We start from the raw sequence: 20,551 nt of genomic DNA on the forward strand, positions 1-20,551 counted from the left end.
GTGAGCTGCAGAAAGGACGGCACGCCTGGGGTCAGGAGCCCAGGTGCCTTAGCAGGATGCAGTGGAAAAAGTTTTGTTGCAAGACTTACCCGAGGCTTCTGTTTTTGTTGCAGTGACCATCCTCTGAGTCAGCTGGTCTTGGACTCAGACTCCGAGATGGACAGCACGGAGCAGCTGGCGCTGGGCAGCACAGACACGCTGTCCAACGGGCACAAGGCCGACCTTGAGGCTGCTAAGCGCCTGGCAAAGAGGCTCTACAACCTGGACGGATTCAAAAAAGCAGACGTGGCTCGCCATTTGGGGAAGAAGTACGTGTGGGTATTATGAGGAGAGGCTGTCCATCCAGGGCACTGCTCAGTCACTGAGGAGACAGAGCAGCCTGCTGCATGCATAGGTGCTGCCACAGGGGCATAGGAGCATGCAGAGAGTGGTAGGAAAGAGAGCCACACCCAAGGACAGACTGCCCTTAGCAGGAGCTCATGGGAGCGCTCCTCACAACCCACATCTAAAAGGCCACGTATGCCCAAAGTTCATACTGCATGCAGGCTCCACAGAGAACTCAGAATATTGCCCTCTGGAGATCAGTGCAATACACCTCAAAACTGGAGACTGTATTGGGGGTCCTCACCCCCATCACACTTTCCACTGTCCTGTCTCATGTCTCCTGGTGTGGTTCTAAGGGCTTTAAAATCGCTTGGTGACTACCTGTTCTGTTCATTCCCTCTGAAGTACCTGGCACTGGTCACTGTCGGAAGACAGGTTACTGGGCTAGATGGACCTTTTGTCTGACTCAGTATGGCTGTTCTTATGTTCTTAAAATCTCATCTGTTCCCCCTCCCCCCATCTCCATCCCTCCCTCTCTCTCTACACTGGTCTGTCACTGGTCTGGTCTATTCAACTCTCTCTCCCCTCTCTTTCAGTAATGAGTTCAGTAAGATGGTGGCTGGGGAATATCTGAAATTCTTCGTGTTCACTGGGATGAGTCTGGACCAGGCTCTCAGGTCAGAATCTTTCATGGGGACATGTATGTTTTTAGGGGCCATTCACCAGAATCTATGTGCACCCCGGCAACACGGGCCATCTAGAGCAAAAGGTCCCCCCACAGGCTGGCCCTAGACCCAGCACCTAAAGATGGTTGCAGAGCCATTCACCTCTCAAGAAGATTTTTTCTCTTACCCAAGAAATGTAATTTTTCCCAAGGACCATCATGTGGGCTGGTGTCTAAGAGCATGGGAGGAGCATGCCAAACCTTACAGTGTAGTGGAGGGAGGTGTCATGGATTCTGGATCCCCTCCAGCCACAGCTGAGTTTCCACAATCTCAGTCTCAGAGCCCAGACAGTTCTGGGATGGGTTCAGCCGCTGTTCCCATGCAGATGCTCCTACCTGATGTAGAGTTCTAGGATGTGCACATGGGACTGACTGGTCACATGCTCGGTGGGGAATCCTCCAAGTAGATGAAATAACAATGTAAGAGTTGCGCGCACTGGTGTTTTTCCTGTCACGTACAGAAAGGACAATTCTCCTGCTCCTTGACAGGGTGGGGTGGGGCAGGTGGTGTTTGGTTTGATGCATGACCCACTCTTCTTCAGGTCCTTTCTGAAGGAGCTGGCCCTGATGGGGGAGACTCAGGAGAGAGAGCGAGTCCTGGCTCATTTTTCACAACGCTATTATCAGTGCAACCCCAATGCTGTCTCCTCTGAGGGTGAGCTACCATATGGACGTGGCTGTGTGTGTGTTTGTAAACCTGGGTGCAGATTCGCTGACCAAAACTAGGTTAAGCTGGAGTTAAGGCGGAGAGCACGTGCCAGTACCTTACAGACAGATAAATCACAAAGATGTTATAATTATTCCCAACTAAATGTTGTAAACGTAGGAAATTCAGAGATAAGTCTTCACTGAAAGCCAGACACATTATGGCCTAGACATGCACAGTTAGGACACTCGCCACTTGTAACTCTGTAGTAGATCATCACCAGGAGAGAGAAGGGAGCTACTCTAAGTGTAACTGTGTCCTTGGATGTCCAAGTCCCGTGACTCAGGACAGCAGGGACTTTCAAAGAGAAGTAGCCAGGGTAACCAGATGCTCAAGTGGCCACCAGCAGTTTCCCAGATCTCATTATTTCATCTGGACTTTTTACATCCTTGTTTCTTTCTTGACTTAATTTACCACCGCATGCCTGCATGTCCTCACCTTGAATCAACCTTGAGTCAGCTCCATGTATATGGGGATTTAGGACTGGTTGAGTGCCGGATGCCATGTCAAAGGTGACACGGTTCTGTAGCATTAATTCTGGTTTCACTGCTCCTCTATTGTGTGGTCCTGACCCCAAAGCAGCTGTGCAAAATCCCATCAAGTGCAGCTGCTTTGGGGCCAGGACCACACAATAGAATTAAATGGAACTTCAGCCTGCACAGCTGATCTGAGTGGTGCCCAGAGCTGAGTACTGCCCATGCTGTGCACCTTGAGCTGCATGGACAAGGGGCATGGATTTGTGTTGGGCTGGGAGTGTCTCCGAAGCTGTATCCAGGTCAGCACCTTCTCCAGTGCCCAACCTGTGTGCTGGAGGGAAACACATGGGAAACAAACAGCAATCAATCACCTATCCATCAATCAGGCGACCCATGTCTGGAGGCATGGATAAGTGAACAGCCACATGCAGAGGAGTGCTTCAGGGGGGCTCTGATCACCTTTCTTGTGCTTGTGCTACAGACGGAGTTCACACACTGACCTGTGCCCTGATGCTCTTAAACACAGACCTCCATGGGCATGTGAGTACCTGCGAGCTCCAGCGCCTGCCTGCTCTGCTCCTCCACTAGGTGTCTTCTCATCTGGGAGGGGCAAAGTGGCCATTGTCTGACTGCATGTGAGCAGAAGGCACCTGGCGTATGTGGGAGCCAGCCCATTAGCTGTGTGCAGGCATTAAGGGGATGGGAAGGAGAAGCAACGAAGAGTAGAGAAGGCGTGATGAGCGGATAGAAAAGGTTGCAGGAGAGAGAAGGGCATTGGCAAAGCAGCAGCAAGCTGAGATGGGGCTGAGGAGAAAAGAGGAGTGGGAAGGAGGGGTGAGGAAGACAAGGGAGGAGATTGAGGCTCTGAATTTTGACAGGAATGGCTTTTTAAAGCTCCTTGACCCTTAGCAAAGGGGGCTGTGTTCTCCACGTCTCCAAGTGGCCTTCCATGAGATCCAGGCAGTACTGCTCTGTAATGCTTGGCTGTCCTACCACTATGGTGCAGGGGGTCTCTCTGGCCAGCTGCTGCTCCCACTCCCCAAAGGTAACCAGCCACATTTCTCTGCCCCTGTCACCCCCAGAACATCGGGAAGAGAATGTCCTGCTCTGACTTCATTGGGAACCTGGAAGGCCTCAACGGAGGGAGTGATTTCCCCAAGGAGCTGCTCAAGGTAACTCAGATCAGTCTCCCCAGCTGAGCCAGGCCGGCTGGAGTTAAGGCTGGGATCCCTCTTAGAAAACTGCTCTCATGCACTTCCTAGTAAAGGATCCCCTAGGGCCTGGCTGGCACACTCAGGCGTTGTCTGGGTCACTGAGTGGGGAGCAGTCTTGCACCCAGAGCAGACTGCATAGGCCAGGGGTTCTCAAACTGGAGGTCGGGACCCCTCTGGGGGTCACTGGGTTATATCATGGGGGGGTCACAAGCTGTCAGCCTCCACCCCAAACCCCGCTTTGCCTCCAGCATTTATACTAGTGTTAAATGTAAAAAATTGTTTTTAATTTATAAGGGGGGGGGTCACACTCAGAGGCTTGCTGTGTGAAAGAGGTCACCAGTACAAAAGTTTGAGAACCACTGGCATAGGCAGCATTGCCTGGGCAGAGGCTTTCCCTAGAGCAAGTGTTTGCTAGGAGGAGCAATTCCTTGTCCTGAACTATGACTGTAAATTGGTACAAAGCAAATTTCTTTCCATGTGCCATGGCCTGGCATCCACTAGAGAAACTAACCCCTGTACAGCCTCTTGCACATTTGTGGGATGCTCTATATCCACACACAATGCCCCAGGGGTCAGAAAAACAAACAGTGTCTCAGCAGAGTGAATAACTGGGCAAAGCTTAGCTGGTTCAGACTGACGCTGAACTGGTTTAGTGCCTGTGAGGATGCAGATAAGCTGAAAGTCCTGGAAGGTCCCCAGGAAACCAGTGGTCCCGCACAGTGCCCCAGAATGCATTGCTTTTGGAAGCTGAGCCAGGAATTGTGGGCTAGATGCCCAGAAGGCATTGCAACTGAAGAAGATTAGGACACCACTAGTGTAGATTTGGGGCAACCCTGACACCACCCAGCGTGGGTAATGCGAAGGCAGTGACCGGCATGTGCTGCAACTGGTTCAAGCTGCTAGCATAGACTGAGGCCCATTGCTCAAGTGGAACCCTCTCCCTGGCCATGCACCGGGGCAGAGCACTGCAAATGCACCATCCCTAGCAGTCAGCGGAAGAGGCATAGGCCCTCTGTGTTGTATCTCTCTGTTCTGCTCCCGGAGCTAGGCATCCATCTAGAGCAGGGGTGGGCAAACTACAGCCCTTCAGACGTTTTAATCTGGCCCTCGAGCTCCTACCAGGGAGCAGGGTCCAGGGCTTTCCCTGCTGTGGCACTCCAGCTGGAGAGCGGGGTCAGGGGCTAGCCCCGCTCTGCAAGTGCCGTGGTGCTGTGCAGCTCCTGGAAGCAGCGGCATGTCCAGCCCCTGACTCCTATGCTTAGGGGCAGCCAGGGACTCCACATGCTGCCCCTGCAGCTCCCATTGGCCTGGAACCACGGCCAATGGGAGCTGCAGGGGTGGCACCTGCGGATGGGGCAGCACAAAGAGCCGCCTGGCTGCCCTTCTGTGTAGGAGCTGGAGGAGGACATGCCGCTGCTTCGGGGAGCTGCTTGAAGGAAGCACCGCCCGGAGCCTGTCCCCCTGACCCCCACCCTGTGCCCCGTCTCCTGCCCGAGCCCTGATCCTCCCTCATGCCCTCCAAACCCCTCAGTCCCAGCCCAGAGCATGCTTCTGCACCCTCAACCCCTCATCTCCAGCCCCACCCCAAAGCCCACATCCCCAGTCAGACCCCCCCGCTGCCCCAGCTCGGCACCCCCTCCCATACCCTGAACTCATTTTTGGCCCTACCCCCAAGCCCGCACCCCCAGCCGGAGCCCTCATCCACTTCCGCACCCCAATCCCCAGTTTTGTGAGCATTCATGGCTCGCCATACAATTTCCATACGCAGATGTGGCCCTCAGGCCAAAAAGTTTGCCCACCTCTGATCTAGAGCCCTGCCAGCTGTGTTGGCCCAGCATGTCTCTGTCTGTTGAGGTTGTTCTGGAGGTGGCTCAGTAAAGGGCTGCTGTGACCAGCTATCTCAGAATGGGAGTGTGGGGGTGAGGGTCCCAAGAGCTGATGACCCACATGAACATGGGCGGGTGTGGCGGGGGGGTGCACTCTCTCTCCAAGCCCATGAAGTGTGACAGGTATGGCTTCCCCTCACTGCTGGCCTGGCTGAGCTCCACTGCCCTCCCTTTTGTGGATCCAAATCCAAGCTCGGCTCCCTGGGGCCCTCCATCCTCCCAAAGAGCGCGACCACGACGAGCAGCGATGGGGTGCTGCTGGCACTGTGCGCAGCAGCACCAGGAGGCGGGATGGTCTACTGGTTAAAGCGGAGGTGAGGCAGCCAGGAATTCCCAGCACTTACTTGCTATGTGACATAGAGACACTGAGCATGGTGCTGTGAGGCTGAATCTGGGGACGACTGTGAAGCACCTTGACGTCAACAGATGGGAGGTGCCCGGGGAGGGCAGCGGAGTTAGCGGTGGCAAGCTGCCAGGCACAGCCTGCTGTGGTGCTGGTGGCAGAGATGCCAGGCTGCAGGAGGTGGTGGGGAAGGGGGAGGTGGCAGTGATTTGATGGTGATTGCACCAGGCCATGACAGGGCGATGGTGACAGCAGCTCGAGATGGCTTGCAGGGCTGATTCACAGTGTGGAAGGAAGCTGGCCGCCTCCACCTGGGAGCATTCGCGCCGACTCCGCAGGGAGTCACTTAGCTCTCGTGACTAAGCTGTTGTGTGGGAAAGAACAGCCTCCCCTCACTCTCCCATCCTGGGCCCTGAGTCACCAGCACCGCACTGTTCCTGCCCCTTGCAGGCTGTCTCCACTGACCTCAGCTCCTCACTGAGCCCTGGATGTGTCTAGGGTGCTGCCGAAGCTTATGCTGCAACTAGGATTGAGGCCAAGGAACCAAACCAAGCCAAAAGACACCTGCATCTCTGAGCGGCTGCTCCTCAGCCCCATTGGCTCAGCGGTAGCATGAGTGTGCACCCTACGCTGTACAGCTCCAGTCCTTGGGGCGACGTGCCCTACGGCACAGGGGCTGCCCCTGACATGCAGCTCAGCCTTCCTCTAACTGCCTCACCTGTGCAAGCGATCTGAGTACATGGGTCTCATGGTAACTGACGCAGGCACAGGTGGGGGCCAAGACATCAGCCCACGTGTATGCTGTTGAAGTGCTCCTGTCTGGCGGCTGTGCTGGGCAGCGTCAGCCTGCTGAAAGCCTTACTGTCCCCCGAGGGCTAGCAGGAGCCAGGATGACCTTGTGACTAACACATGAGCCTGGGAAGCAGGAGGCCTAGATGCTATGCCATTGAACCAGGGTGCGGCCCCCATGTCCCTGTGCCTCACTTTCCCCATTGGTAAGATGGAGATTACTATAGTGACCTGTGCAATGCTTTGAGAGTGGCAGCTGGAAAGCACCAGAGAAGCAGGAAAGGCTGATGCTGCAGCGTTCCAGGGGTGCTAGTACTGGTAGATAGATTGGTGAAGAGTTAATAATGGGGAGGAAATCTTGTTGATTCTGCCCAGTTCTGTTTTTGACCTTTCCTGGATTGCTCAGTGGTTCCAAACTGCACATGCCTGGCTCCCAGCCTGCTGATCCCACATCTTGTGTGCTCTGGGGTACTGTGCAGCTGGCATAGGGCATGCTCTGCAAACATCGTGCTGGACAACATTCAAGAACTCTCCACTATGGGTCACCCCAGGACTGCCTGATCCTGTTCCCCACTCGGGGCTGCATGGTCCCCCATCTCCACACTCGCAGTCCAAATGCCTCATTCTCTTGGTGTCTAGCTGGGGCTAGGCAGGGCTGTTTACTCAGGCTTGCTCTGTACTGTGACCAGAGCCTCAGCCAGTTCCATCAATTACCCCACTGGTAATCAGGCTTGACGCCATTCATGTCCAGGAAGTTACACAGGTGTAAACTGGCCCAAGTTAGATCAGAACCAGGCCAATTTTGTCTTAAAAGTATAATGTTAGAGAGAAGCTTCTTTTGGCATCTCAGTAGATTGTGAGCCGCCCCTCCCATGAACACAGAACTAGCTAAGCAGAGACCAGAAAGAACAGCCTTGGAAAACACAGCTGATTTGTATGAGGGGAAAACAAATGTGAAACACCAAGATTTCAGAGACGCAAGCGAGCTGTGATGCAGGGCCGGTGAAAGAGGCACTGATCTCGCAGGGCTACAGCCGATGTGACAGCAAGCCATAAAGCCTAATGGGTGAGGGCAGCAGGGAGGGTCTACTCCCAGCTAGATTTCCAAGCCCTGGACTCCTGCCCAGGATGGGTGGTGTGTATGGCTTGGGGGGGTGAATGTCCAATCTGGGAACTGTTGCAAAGTCTGGGGTCCCTCAGCTTCCTCCTTTCCCCCCCACCCCCGCATCTGCTTAGCCTAGATCATTACTGTAGGCATGGAAATAGTAAATGCTAAGCCACCATGTTAAGGCACGATACAAACAGCTTTTAACCCCTTGTGAGCCAGGATCTTGGTTTGCAATGTGATCTGAGGCACCAGACCTCACACCAAGAACAGGGATGGCTTTTCTCTAGCTGGCTGTGGTGCGAACACAGCTGGGATGCAGCATTTGGGTCTGGGCAATAGCAGAAACAATGGCTGGGCTTTAAAAAGGGATGCTGATTTATAGCAGTTAAGGATCTGGCCCAGAGGATCTAGCCCTTTCCCCTGCTGAGCTAAGACCTCTGCGTGTAATTGAGCAGCGGGGAGGTTCGTCGCTGATGAAAAGCGACTGTTTCCACCACAGATGAAGGGCCCCAGACAAGCTGCTTTTAAATAAAGAGGTATTAAAAAGCAGAGCTCACTACAGTCAGACCATGCTTCTGCCACTTTTCTCCAGCCCCTCGCTTGGGAACAGGGAGCAGAAGATGTTTGAAATGAAGTGCATGGGAGTTCAGGCAGGAACTAGCAGGGATAGGAGGAAAAGCTCACAGTACTGCTGCCCCCACCTCCCCACCGCTGGGTGCATTCGCAACCCATGGACCAGCAGAGGTGCTTGCTTCCTGAGGGTAGTAGGAGGCTGGCGGGCAGAAGTGTGGGGTGAGAGAAGAGCACAGCGCTTGAGGGCAGTAGAGAAGAAATCCTGGCCAGTGCCAGAGAGCTGAGGGGCAAAGGGGGTGATGGAAAGGAGTGGAGAAGGGGCATAAGTGGGACATTCCACTCCACAGACCAGCGGAGGCTCCCTGGGACACCAGTCCCCTCCAGACTCCTGCAAGCGTGTGGGGGCTTGTTGGGCTGCCACCACTGCATGCCCCAGTAGGCCCCTCACAAGTGCCCCGGGTCACTGAGAGCATTGTTAGCCTGGTAGCTTCCAACTAGCCTACGTATGCTCATCAGCTCTCTGACACAGTGGCGTAGGGCTGTCTGGAGACCAAGGAGCCTAGTTAGCCTTGTCGCACAGCTGCCTGTCTAATTATAGCTCACCAGGAACACACTGGGTTTGCAGAGGAAAGGAAGGGCTGGCTGACCTCTGAGGAGCTTTTTGAAGCTTGCTAAGGCATTGGCAGAGGGTCTTGACGTGCCCCTAATGTCTGCAGGGAGAGGGCATTGGGGAGGGTCCTCAGAAGATCCTCCGATCCAACACCAGGAAGTTGGTGCATTTAATTAGGTGGCACTCTGGTCCACTTCCTAAGGTAGCTAGTGTTGTCTCCCTTCGCGTGGGCATCTGAAGGTCCACAGAGAGAGGGGAGTTCTGCACTCCCTTACCCCAGGAGCCCCTATTCTCCCCATTGCCTCCTTCCCTTAGAAGGGATCCCCTGTCTTCTGCATACCTCCTCATTATTTGTAGGGCAGTAGCTAGGTGCTGTACACATGTACATGTACATCATGATGATGCCTGCACCAAAGAGCAGTAGGTCATAGCTCAGAATGGAACTCTGTATAGACAAGTCCTGGGTATAAGAGGAGAGAGATCAGGTGGAGCCGCCACATGGGGTGAAGCGCATGGTAACAGTGAGCTGTAATCAGCATGACAAGCAGCAGTTACCGTCTGTACTATGGGGCTTCTTTCTTGCAGACCGCAGGGAACTCAGCAAGAAGTTGGAGAACAGCCTCCTCAAGCTCCACACGTGCCACACTCCCACCTTAAAACGCTCATAAAAACTAAGAAAATTCACAGACAAAAAGTTTGTTAAGGTGAAGGTTGACAATATATAACAGTAACTTCAGAGTTGGAGAGCCATGCACGAATGTTACCACCTGTTAGGCAAGAAGTGAAAAATCAAGTTTAAACTTACAAAAAACCCAAACATTTGAAAGCATGGAAAGTCACAGTTCAGGGACACAAAACCACCTTAACTCTGCCCCCTTTCAAATCACCAGAGAAAATAAACTCAAACTGTGCTATCCATATAAGAGGACACAAGTATATAACCACATAAACTCAAATGCTTTACTCTCATCCATAGCAGTCTATGGGTGTGCCATCTCCAGCCTCCTTTACTGATAAACTACCCCTGCCCTCCCCCACAAAACACCTCCTACTTAACCAATTCCTTCTTAGGCAATCAGTAAGCCTTCAGTCCCCTCTCCTTGTCCTCACGGGACTGGGCCTTTTGTTGCTGTGGGCCATTCACTGATATGAGGAGCATTGACCACAGCCAGCCTAGCCACAATGGAGACCTGAAACCCATGATAAGCCAATACGCTGTGGTGCCAATTTGTAATACCCCACTTTCTCAAAATGTAAGCCATAGACTTGAGACTCCTTAGGAAAGAGTTCTTGAGCCCAAACCAACACAGCTTACACAGTAACTACAAAAGAAACAAAGCCGGAATGATGGAATTGCTAGAATTGGTCTAAATCTGGTTGTGTGTTTGGTCTGGTGATGGTGGTGGTGGTGGCCTGTGATGTACAGGATGTCAGATTACTTGATCTGGTGAGGCTGTCTGGCCTCAACCTCAGTGAGCTTAACTCTGCATTTCCATGTTTTGAAATGTTTGGGTGCCCTGGTGATTGACTTGAGCCCTGAAGTCCCTGAGTCTCCAGTGGCCATTAGTCCTTGAACAAAACAGTCAGATGGATTTGCTCCTCAAGTTACTGATCTGCTTGCTCAGCCTTTAGTTTCCCCTTCCCGAAGCCTTTGCCTGTGGTGTGAGTGAGGCAAACCACATCCCAGCACTCCAAAGTGAGTCGCAGCGTTGTTTGGTAATTGTATGAATGACCCTTTGCATGGCCATAGTTCCTGCCATCCGCACTCAGAGCACCTTAAAAACATTAATGAAGTCTCATGAGCCACTTGCATCCCATGTAGGGGAGGCAAGGAGCATCATTGTACAACTCAGGAACAGAGGCATAGGGAGATAAAGTGCCCAAGGTTGCATAGAAAGTGTTTGAGGAGGTGGGAAGAAAACCCTGATTCCCAGAGCTGAGCTTAACCACAAAACTCTTTGCCCTCCCTCTCACTAATTCCACTAGCATCCTCTCTCCCGCAGCCCGCAGAGGATCCATGTGACCAAAGCCCGTCAGTGGACAATGCTTACTTTTGCCATGTGCTCAATGACATCTGCAGTCAGGTGCTGTCCGGTTCCCCCAGTCTCCTGCAGTCTTCTCTGGTGTTCAGTATGCCAAACATGTCTCGGTGGGAAATTCCCCCTTCTTGCTGGCCCCCTCCTCGCTGACATGGATTACATAACATCCACCTTCATACAGACTCCCCGGAGAACAGCTCTTAGCATCTCTGCACAAGAAGCAGCTGCTCTTCATTACATCTATTTCCTATCCTTCGCCAGTGGTTCCGCCAGCCCACCAATGTTCCCCATGCCTCTTGGGTGTTAGTTTTCCTTACCGTGGGAGGAAAGGTGGTCGTGTGGTCAATTGTGCCAAGTACCTCTTCTGTACAATTGAGATGGGGAGTTCTTTGTAGCTAGATAGGAGGCTGGCAGCTGCTCTGAAGTGTGCCCAGCTGGCTGTGGCCCCATGGGGCCATCTGCCTGCTGGGGATTGATGAAGTGCAGAAATGCTCTGGCTATGCTCCTATCCCAGATGTGGCCCCCTATGCTGGGCAGATTCCCTGCTCCCTTTGAGTGCAGGCAGCTGGACGCAGGCCTGAGCCCAGTCACCTTGGCTACGTGCGCTCAGCGCACACTGAAATCAATGGCACTTGCCTGCATGACACCGATGGTGAAATATGGCCTTTAGACCCTCTGTGCTTGTTTCCTCATCTGCAACATGCAGCTGAAAATCTCCACCTCCCAGGGTGTGATCATGGTAACATGTAAGTGACCCTCGGCTATGGGAGCACTAGCTACTGTGCAGAAACATGGCAGAAGCCTTTCGCTAATCGAGGGACACAGCTGGTGCAGCCATTTGAAGTGTTTTGTTCACTGTTCCTAAGGTCTCCAATGGGCTAGGGGGTGCTGCTTGGGCCCTGTCGGACTGGGCTCATGTATTTTGGATTCCCTGCCCTGCCCTGGCTGTCAGCTCCAACCTGAAGCTCTCCAGCATAGAATCCCCAAGAGCCTGTATAATCCCTTCAGCATTACAGGCATCCTAATGGGCGATCAGAGCCATTTCCTTGATCCCTCCAGTCTGGTTAAGTCAGTTCTCACAGTGGATCCAGAGAGGCCCAGAAGCCTGTCATACACCCCCTATACAAGCCGCTGAGAGCAGAACAGAGACATGACAAGCTCTAGCTCCTGATATTGTGCCTGTGTGTAGGGGTTCTGCCAAAGAGCTGCATCCGCAAACACTCAAATGAGACACTCTCCTGCTTGCTGTATTTCTCTCTATATTTAAAATCAGCAAAGAATCCTGTGGCACCTTATAGACTAACAGACGTTTTGGAGCATGAGCTTTCATGGGTGAATACCCACTTCCTCAGATGCATGTCACGAAAGCTCATGCTCCAAAACATCTGTTAGTCTATAAGGTGCCACAGGATTCTTTGCTGCTTTTACAGATCCAGACTAACACGGCTACCCCTCTGATATATTTAAAATGAATCACGTCACCCACCACTGAATTGCAGCCCCTCTGGGGTGGAATGTGGCAGCTGTTTAACCACAACAACAGTTTAGAGCAGGAAGTGAAGCAGAGTACCTTAGCCAATTAAAACTGCAGGGGGGATTGAAGGAGCCAGAACTTGTTTGCTCAAATATGTAGTTGGCCAAGAAATAGAGGCTAGTGCCATGGGAGTTAGGCACCCAAATACTTTTGAGGACCTAGCACTCAGTGACAAGGGCTTCAGTCTTACGCCTCACCTGGAAGCCAGCCAGCAGTAGTGTAGCTGAAGCAGTGATTTAGTGCTGACTCACAAGGACACTCCCCCCACACACACACACTAAATCACCACCCACCTTCAGGGAGCAGCCTTCGTTACCCCTAGGCTTGTCCTGACCCTGCCGGGCTTGTGAGATCAACGCCAATGGTAGCATGGTATGCAGGTAGAGAGAAGAGAACTTAAAGAGGCTGGTTGTTGCTGAGTAAGCTTGTTTAGCAGTGCAGGCTACGAGCAGAAGCTGTGAGCTCCATGGTGGGACTGTGATTATCCTCCTCGGAGGTGCAGAAATGAGACCCAGGACTGTGGTCGGTGCTGGCTAAATGATAGACCGTCCTTCTAGATGTGATGAGAATGTTTTCACCTGCGGCCCTTGTGAGCAAAGGCCAGTACTGATCACAGCGATGACAGGAGTTGACACCATGTATCTGTATAATATAAAGGTCAAGGCAAGTGACTGAACCCTGGGAAAGAAGGCGTGGTGCTTGCACTGAGTTGGAATGTTATGCCCTTTTTTGGTCAATATATTTTAGTGTCTAGATATCGCAGTAACTGGTGCTGTACAAAAAGTATGGCTAGACATGCCCTGTACAGTATTGCATAAGGGCTCTGGCAGGGACATCCAAATGACTAGTGCCCAGTTTTCAGAAGGCAAGTGCTCAGCAGATGCCCTTTTAAGGCATCTCAAGTTGAGCCTGGCAAAAATCCCTGGTTACATCTGCCAACCTGGGTCTCCACATCTCCTCCTGACCCCATCCCTCCCTCTGGGTGAGAAGGGACACACTTCATAGGCTTTGCCATTGCCTGTTTCAGGCCGGTGTGGCCAACCCCCCTTCCCCACAGAAGTTAAGGAGGGATTTTCAAAGGCACGTGGGGGAGTTAACAGCTTAACTCCCGTTGAAATTCCATGGGAGTCGAGTGGCACACTCCCTTTGAAAATCCTAGTGTAAGTACTTACGATTGGACCCACAGTGGCCCCTGCCATGGTCAGTGTGCCAGGCACCATCTTTGGCGGCAAACGCTGGCTAATCTCTGTGTGGAGCAGCAGTGTGAGAAGAGCAGCAGGGCCAGCTGAACCGAGCAGCCGAGGCGGGGGCAGCCTGAAGTGCCTGGCTGCTGCTAGCTCAAGCTCATCGCCAGCCACCAATGCATCATGTCCAAGCCCTTGGGTACACAAGGGCCTGCCCACGTGTCTTAAGGCCTGACCTTTAAGAGCGAAGCGTGTCAGTGTCATGGATAATCACCCTGCCTCAGATGGCATCTTCTCTGTGAAGTGGCACCGTAAAGCTTGGACAGCATGATGACAATCCTCGCTGGCTCTGATCATGGGGGGTGAGTGCCAGGCTTGCTGAACGCCCTCCCTGGAGAGAGACACCCAGAAAGAGGAGACATTACTCCACATATAAGACTTTCTGAAAATTCCAGGCCTCCACAAACCCCTGCAATCACAAGGTTTCGGGCCAGGACTTGGACACCAGCCGCACCGCACTGAAGCTGTTCATCCGAAAGGATATGGCACTTTCCAGCTTGGGGGCACCCCTCCCACCCCTGGTGTGCAGCCACTTCTGGTGCGTGGCACCTCCCTAACTTGTGCCATCTGGCTTCACCAGGGGGGCCTAGCCTTGTAGCCTAACAGGAAGTGTCCACTCGCTCCAGCTTTTCCCTCCCCTCCTCCTCTCCAGCCCCATCGTCTCCTTTGTTCACACCCCACCTCCCCCGTGCTCTTCCTGACCGCTCCATCTCTTCCACCTTCCTCTCCCTCAGTCCCATTCCTTCCTCTCCCCCATTCCCCCATCACTCCCTCTCGTCCAGCCTCCTCCCTCTCCCCCCGCTCCCCGTATCTGCCCCCTCCCTTCTCATTCCTCTGCCGCTCCCCCATTGCCCGTCTCCTCTCCCCACCATCGGCTGGCTGCGCTCCCCTTTCCCCGCTGCCGGGACCCCTCCGTCGTTAGCTCCCTGCGTCCCTGAGCGTGCCGGCTCCCCCCAGCCCCAGCGCCTGGTCGGGGAGCCATTGGCTTGCTGCTGCGAGAGAATTGCGCTCCCCTGCCAGCCGAGCGCCCTCGCCATTGCGCGCACGGCCTGCGGCTGCGGCACGGAGCGCGCTCCTTGGCGGCGCGCAGCCAGGGCCGCTTCAACAGGCTGCTGGCGAGCCCAGCCCCGCGCCGGCCGGCTGCCCGGGGGCCATTGCGGCCGGCAAGATGATCGGCGTGAACAGCATCAACAGCAGCGCCGGGCGCATGCGGTCCCGCTCCATGTGCTCCGTGCGCTACGGCCGGAATTACCGGGGCATGGAGACCTTCTGCTACGGCTGGCCCCAGCGCTCCCGCACGCTCAAGCCCGTGCTCTACACCGACCTGGTGGTCAGCCGCCTGCAGAGCCGCAGGAAGAAGAAACCGGTAAGGGCTGGGGGCACGGGCCGCCGCCGGCTCCCGGGAGAGAGTTCGGGCTGGGGTGGGGGCCGCCGTCGGGCGGGGGTTGGCGGCGGGGGCCCGCTCCCCACCCGGGGGCAGAGAAAGCTTGAACCCCCTGGAAACGGCAGCTCAGACTTGTCTGTGTCTCCCCTCCCCCGGGAGAAAGGTGCGCCCCTCCATCACAGCCACACACCCATCGTCGTGCGCTCGCACCCTGCGCACCCGGACAGCCCCCTGCGCTCAGCCCCAGCCGGCTACACAGCGGGGTGTGCGCAGGGCGGGCAGCGAGAAGCCAAGAGCGCACCCACCCTTGCCTGGTGCAAGAGGGACACAACAGGGTTTTAATGATCCCCAAACTTGACAGCAGAGCCCAGCCTGCAGCGCTGGAGCCGATCTAACCTAAGGGCAGTTCTGTGCCACCATCAGATGAAAGCCCCAGTCTTCCTTAAATGTGAGTCGGGCCTCTTGGGACTCGCCTTTCTTTTCAACTCCCTTCCCGCGCAGGCTGGGGGGTCTCCCCAGTGGCTGCAGTTGGAAACAGAAAGGCACGGGGTGCACTTCAAAACCTGCTCGCTCACGTTGTGCAGAGACGGGGGTTTGAGATCCAGGCCTGGCCTCCTGGCAGTGCCAGTCTCGTGGCTCTATGTAACGACAGTGTGACATTGCACCACTGTGTGCAGCCTCACACTGGCTTGACAACCATCTTCTCTTTAAAACACCCTGCAAGCCAGATCAGGGCCAGGGTACGCAGGACTGTTCCTCCAGTCTTAGTCTTAGACCCAGGTGCATCACGCCATTCAGAACCCCTATGTGGCAGGAAGAATGGGGAGAGAGCCCACCATGGGCTCAACAGAACTGGGGTGGAGGGCGGGTTCAGGTTCCTGTGCAACCTGAAATTTGGTCTGGAAAGGTGGGTAGGTTTCCTTAGCCCGCTAGGGGCAGAGAGGGAGATTTGGGGCCAGGTGCTTGCCTGATGTAAATCAGCATTGATTTCAGTGGAGCTAGCCCAATTTACACCTGCTTAGGGGATGTGCTCCTTTGAGTTTAGTCCTGGACTCTGGTAGAAGGGGATGCTGGGTGAGGAGGAGCAAAGAGGCACTGCCCCTTGCCAAAGACAGCAGCAGGGGGAGAAGTCTTCCTACAAAGCATCAGCCACCATAATAGTGCCAAGCTGGGCCCAGGGAGGGGAAGAAGAGGGGGAGATCCCACCATGAGCATGGCCTAGCAATGACACATCCCGTCATAGCACAACACAGCATTGGGGCAGGCTGCATCCGCGTCACGTTGTGACACACTGAGATGTAACCACGCACTAGGGCCACCTGGCACAGAAATCCTCCGCTCTTTGCCTCCTACACGCTGCTGATGTTGCAGCCTGCAGGATCAAGGCACTAGAAGGGGAAGGGTCCTGGGAGCATTGGGATGGTGATGCAATTCCTAGCCCTCTTCAAAAGCTGATGCTAGTATGACAGCTAGCATTGCAGCCACTGCAGGTTGGGAGCCATGGACACCTCATGGCACGGAGGGGAGGGGGATGAAGTGTGGCAGGATGGGACCATGCATGCTGTCCCAAGCCACATTTACACACATCTGCTGCATATGTGTGTACCCATGTATGTTCACATGGGGTGGAGGAAGAATGTATTTCCCCCCACTGAGATGCCAGTAGCATGGGGAGCAGAAGGGAAACAAGCTTGGAATAGGGTTGGTGGTTCCCCAGCTGCTCCAGAGGAGAGCCAGGATTTCTCACACCAGCAGAGCAGTATTGTATAGCATGTGCAAGGCCTCTCGGTGAACATGAATAAGGGAATGGACTGAAGGTGGAATGAGGGGTGTCAAGAAGAGAGCTGACAGGCCATGGCAGGTAGAGATGAGAGAGGCCCCTCCACCCTCCAAATCTCTGGACAGAGGGTGGCTCACACTGAACCAATACTGCAGTTCTCTTCAGCTTAGCAAAGCCAAGGACAGCATGCAAAGGGCTCTTGGTGGCTTAGGGAGACACCTTGCAATGTAGCCCATGGCTGAGCTCAGGTCCTTGTGAAGGTGGAGATGGGAAAAGCCCAGGGTTGAGCTCTCATCGTGAGATGCCCCTGGGTACAGAGACCAAGAGGAATCTTTGCAGGGAGGGTGCTGTGTCTCTGTGACATCTTTGCAAAATAGGCAATGGCTTTGACTGTTAGGGATGCTGATGGTCCAAAAGGGCTCTGGCCTCAAAAAGGCTTAGAAACCTGTGGCATGTTCCTGAGCTCAGACATCATCATACTAAACCATAAGCTATTTGAGCCTTCTCCGAGTAGGAGATCTGTGTGACCAATCTCCTAGGCCCAGAAAGGGGTTAATTCTCTCTTTCAGCTGCATTGATTCATGCACTAGCCAAGTGTCTGGTGGAAGAATTGAAGCCCTGGTTTCAGTGCCCCTCTCTGCCTGCACCCTGTGATGGGACCAGTTCCCTGTGTGTAAAATGTAAAGTGCGCTGAGATCTGTGGCTGAGAGCTGTGCAGAAACTCTCTGTTCCTGTGCACAGATGGCTTTACCCTAGGGCACTTGCAGCAGAAAAGCTTCCCACAGTTGTGGGCCAGTGATAGCAATAGGAAGAAACCAGGGGGCAGGACAGCCAGATTCTCTCCCTGCATGTGTATCAGTGTCAGGGTAAGAGCTGTCCCCCTCCCAGCCCATATTCCCCCTCTGCCTGCTGCTACAGTGAGCTCATACCCTATACCGATGCCACAACTCCCTATAGGCACAGGGCATGGATTTATCCCTCACTGCAGGGGCAGGGCGAAGACAAATGTGAGCCAATAACCAGCAGTGCCCTGTTTATACGCACAGCAGCATGTCCTCTCTCCCTCTCATCACACACTCCCCTTCCATCCAGGGCACAAAGCAAAGCAGAATTCAGCCTCGACTCTGATTAATAGCACCTGCCAGAAGGCAAGAACCTTGAAGCCTCAACCAGTTAAAGGGTCAGCACCACCAAAAACTTCCTTTTGTGGAGGAGTTTAGAGCTGGACTGGAGCCCTCAGTCTATCCCCAGAACAGGTACAGCCTGGATAGCCACAAGGCAAGTTTCACCCCTGCTATCTCTTCCCTGAAGGGACTGTCCCCCTCTCCCCCCCAGACATGGGCTGGGAGTTCAGTCTCCTGTCCTCTGCTGAGGCAGCCAACAAAGGGAGTTAGGAGTGATTCTTGAAGCCCCAGCAATGGGCTCAGCCCTGCCCAAATCCTTGCTTGAAAGAATGTACAGACAGGCAGCAGGACACACTGGGAGAGCAGGGAAACCAGGACACCAGTTGTGGTCCACCACAAATCTTTGGGCTTGGACTGAGACCCCCCCCAGATTCATTTCCTACTGGACACCAGGCAGCTGTCAGCTGGGGGCAGCTTTTATTCTAGTAATGGCAGGATTTCAGTGGAAGTGAAAAACTTCTATTCCTGTCCTGGTGTCCCAAGCACTCCTGTTTGTTAATGTTCCCTAATTGCATGGGACGGCGATGCTGTATGCCTTTCCATCCTCTCTACTTGCAGAGCTCCTGGTCTTCCCCAGCCAAGCTCACCAGGCTGCCACGCCTCCCCTATCATGCACTTACTCTGGCTCAGCAGCTCCTTGTGATGCATGCAGTGCATGTAACAGCCGTTCCTTCTGAATCCACAAAGCTGTTAGTCCTTTGAAGTGTTCACAGACTATCCTGGAGCCCCAACTGTTGCACGATTCAGCTCTGCTGGGCTGTTCTCCAGAGCTGTGCACATGTCCATCTTGTTCTGAGTTTTCAGGGCACAGCTGTTGCTCTGCTGCCTCTTCTGGAGCAGAAGTCCTCTCATCAGCCCTTTAGAGGGCTGTGGTCAGAGCATCCCCAGTCATCTCCAAGACTTTTCAAATCTCCAGCTGGATGAATTTACCCAGAATGCTTCCTGGTTAGTTGATATGTATCTCACTTCCTCCATCACTTGATCTCTCGGCATTGCTCTGCCATCAACTACCTGAGTTCGCATTCCACTCCCTCTCAGTGCACCTTTCTTGCCCATGTTACATTTCCCTACACCTTGTATGGAACTTTGCAGGCACCTGCTGTACTCCTAGTCTCCTTTTTGTGCTTTTTCCAAATCTCTTTGTTGTTTCTCTCCAGAGTTTTTAGCATCTCTCAACTCAATACTGCAGCACTGGACGAGGTGCCTTTCCCCTCCTTACCTATGGCAGATTCATTGCCATCTGCTCCTTTCCTTCGATAGCTAGGTCTGCTTCTCCCTGCCCCTCTGTGACTGGATTCTCCTTCTTCAGTCTGGCACTGTACCTTGCACTCCTTCAGTTGTCTTGCTGCTGAAATTCCAGCAGACGGCTGCTTAGTGTACCTCAGCTTCTCAATCACATGATAATAGCCATGAGCCACAGCTGAAAAGGGTGTGACCAGATCTGAACTTTTCTAGAGCACTGAGGGTGGTTGGGCCCAGGTCCATATGAACATGATCCTAGTCTTGGGGAATGTCTTTCCTACCAAGGCTGGGTTCAATTCTCCATCTACATAGAGCTTCTCTCAGAGGTGCAATGGGGGTGGCTTCTGACCTCCTCCAAAAAAATCAAACCTGCATTGATTTCACCAGCAAAGCCATTGGTCAGTAAATAACGGCCTTCAAGCCTGGGCCTTCCTAGATGAACTTCTGTGAGCTCAGTGCACCTTGCTTGGGCAGGGCCGGCTTTGGCCTGGCCCCGCAAGGATGCCAATGGGGACAGAGCCCCAGACAAGTATTCCAGGTACCTTCCCATGGTAGTGCAACTCTGTCTGTTCTCCTTCCACATTATAAATGACTGGCTGAATGGTGTCTGCTGTTCAGGCTGTGTGAAGATGGGCTGGAAGGACAATTACATACTTTTCTGTAGAGCCGTTCAGCCTCAAGGCTCCCAACCATTAGCCCAAACCCTGAAGTCCATACTCAGATTTTACATAGTCCAAATGCTGGCTGAATCAGGGGGCTTGAACCTGAGTAAAAACTGAAGGAGGACTTGAGGCTTTGGCCCTGTAGAAATGAATCTCTCTGTATATGAAGTGTGTCTTTCCCAGTGAAATGCAGACACCAGCATGGATTCTTCATCAGCAATGCTCCCGAAGAGTTGGGGCCAGAAGTGAAGTTTAGGGAGGCAGAATGTTAGCTACCCAGAGTGGAATTTGGCCCTAACATTCACATCCATACTGCGCAGAAAATGCACTCAGATCTTTAATACGCATATCTGAACAACAGCATCACGGTGCCTTCCGCAACACCATTCAGGGGCATTGATTCACAGCTCACTCAGGGAGTGGGGGTGAGTCATCCCTCCCCCCAGGCCTGCCACAACTTGGTGAGCTCTTGAAGTCCTGCTGAGGCCCCACTAGGCTCAGGGCAGGAGCTGGGAGGCTGTCACAGCCCAAGTAGGCATTACTGCACAGCCCAAAATCTGTGGGTAGGGGTACTAGAAAAGGTACAGGACCTGCAAGGCCAGGAGGAGCCTTTGTTGCCCCAACTGTCATGAGTCATAATTTGCATTGCAGTGGCACCCGGGAACCCCCATCACAGCCCAGGACCCCATTGTGCCGTGTGTTAAAGCACAGAAGAGAGAGACAGTCTCT

The 20,551-nt window shown here is 53.7% G+C and overlaps 1 protein-coding gene across 2 annotated transcripts in view; it reads left to right on the top strand.

The window, feature by feature from the left end:
• PSD (pleckstrin and Sec7 domain containing) overlaps positions 1 to 20,551 on the top strand; it is a 117,333-nt gene that overhangs the window by 85,640 nt on the left and 11,142 nt on the right. For both annotated transcript variants that reach the window (XM_050960138.1, XM_050960137.1), the window contains 5 exons: positions 114 to 308; positions 921 to 1,001; positions 1,591 to 1,703; positions 2,712 to 2,770; positions 3,313 to 3,402. In XM_050960138.1, coding sequence (XP_050816095.1) covers positions 114 to 308; positions 921 to 1,001; positions 1,591 to 1,703; positions 2,712 to 2,770; positions 3,313 to 3,402 — 538 coding nt within the window. The remainder of the gene's footprint in view (positions 1 to 113; positions 309 to 920; positions 1,002 to 1,590; positions 1,704 to 2,711; positions 2,771 to 3,312; positions 3,403 to 20,551) is intronic.

This window comes from Gopherus flavomarginatus, chromosome 6 (assembly GCF_025201925.1).
Source record: "Gopherus flavomarginatus isolate rGopFla2 chromosome 6, rGopFla2.mat.asm, whole genome shotgun sequence".
Lineage (NCBI taxonomy): Eukaryota > Metazoa > Chordata > Testudines > Testudinidae > Gopherus > Gopherus flavomarginatus.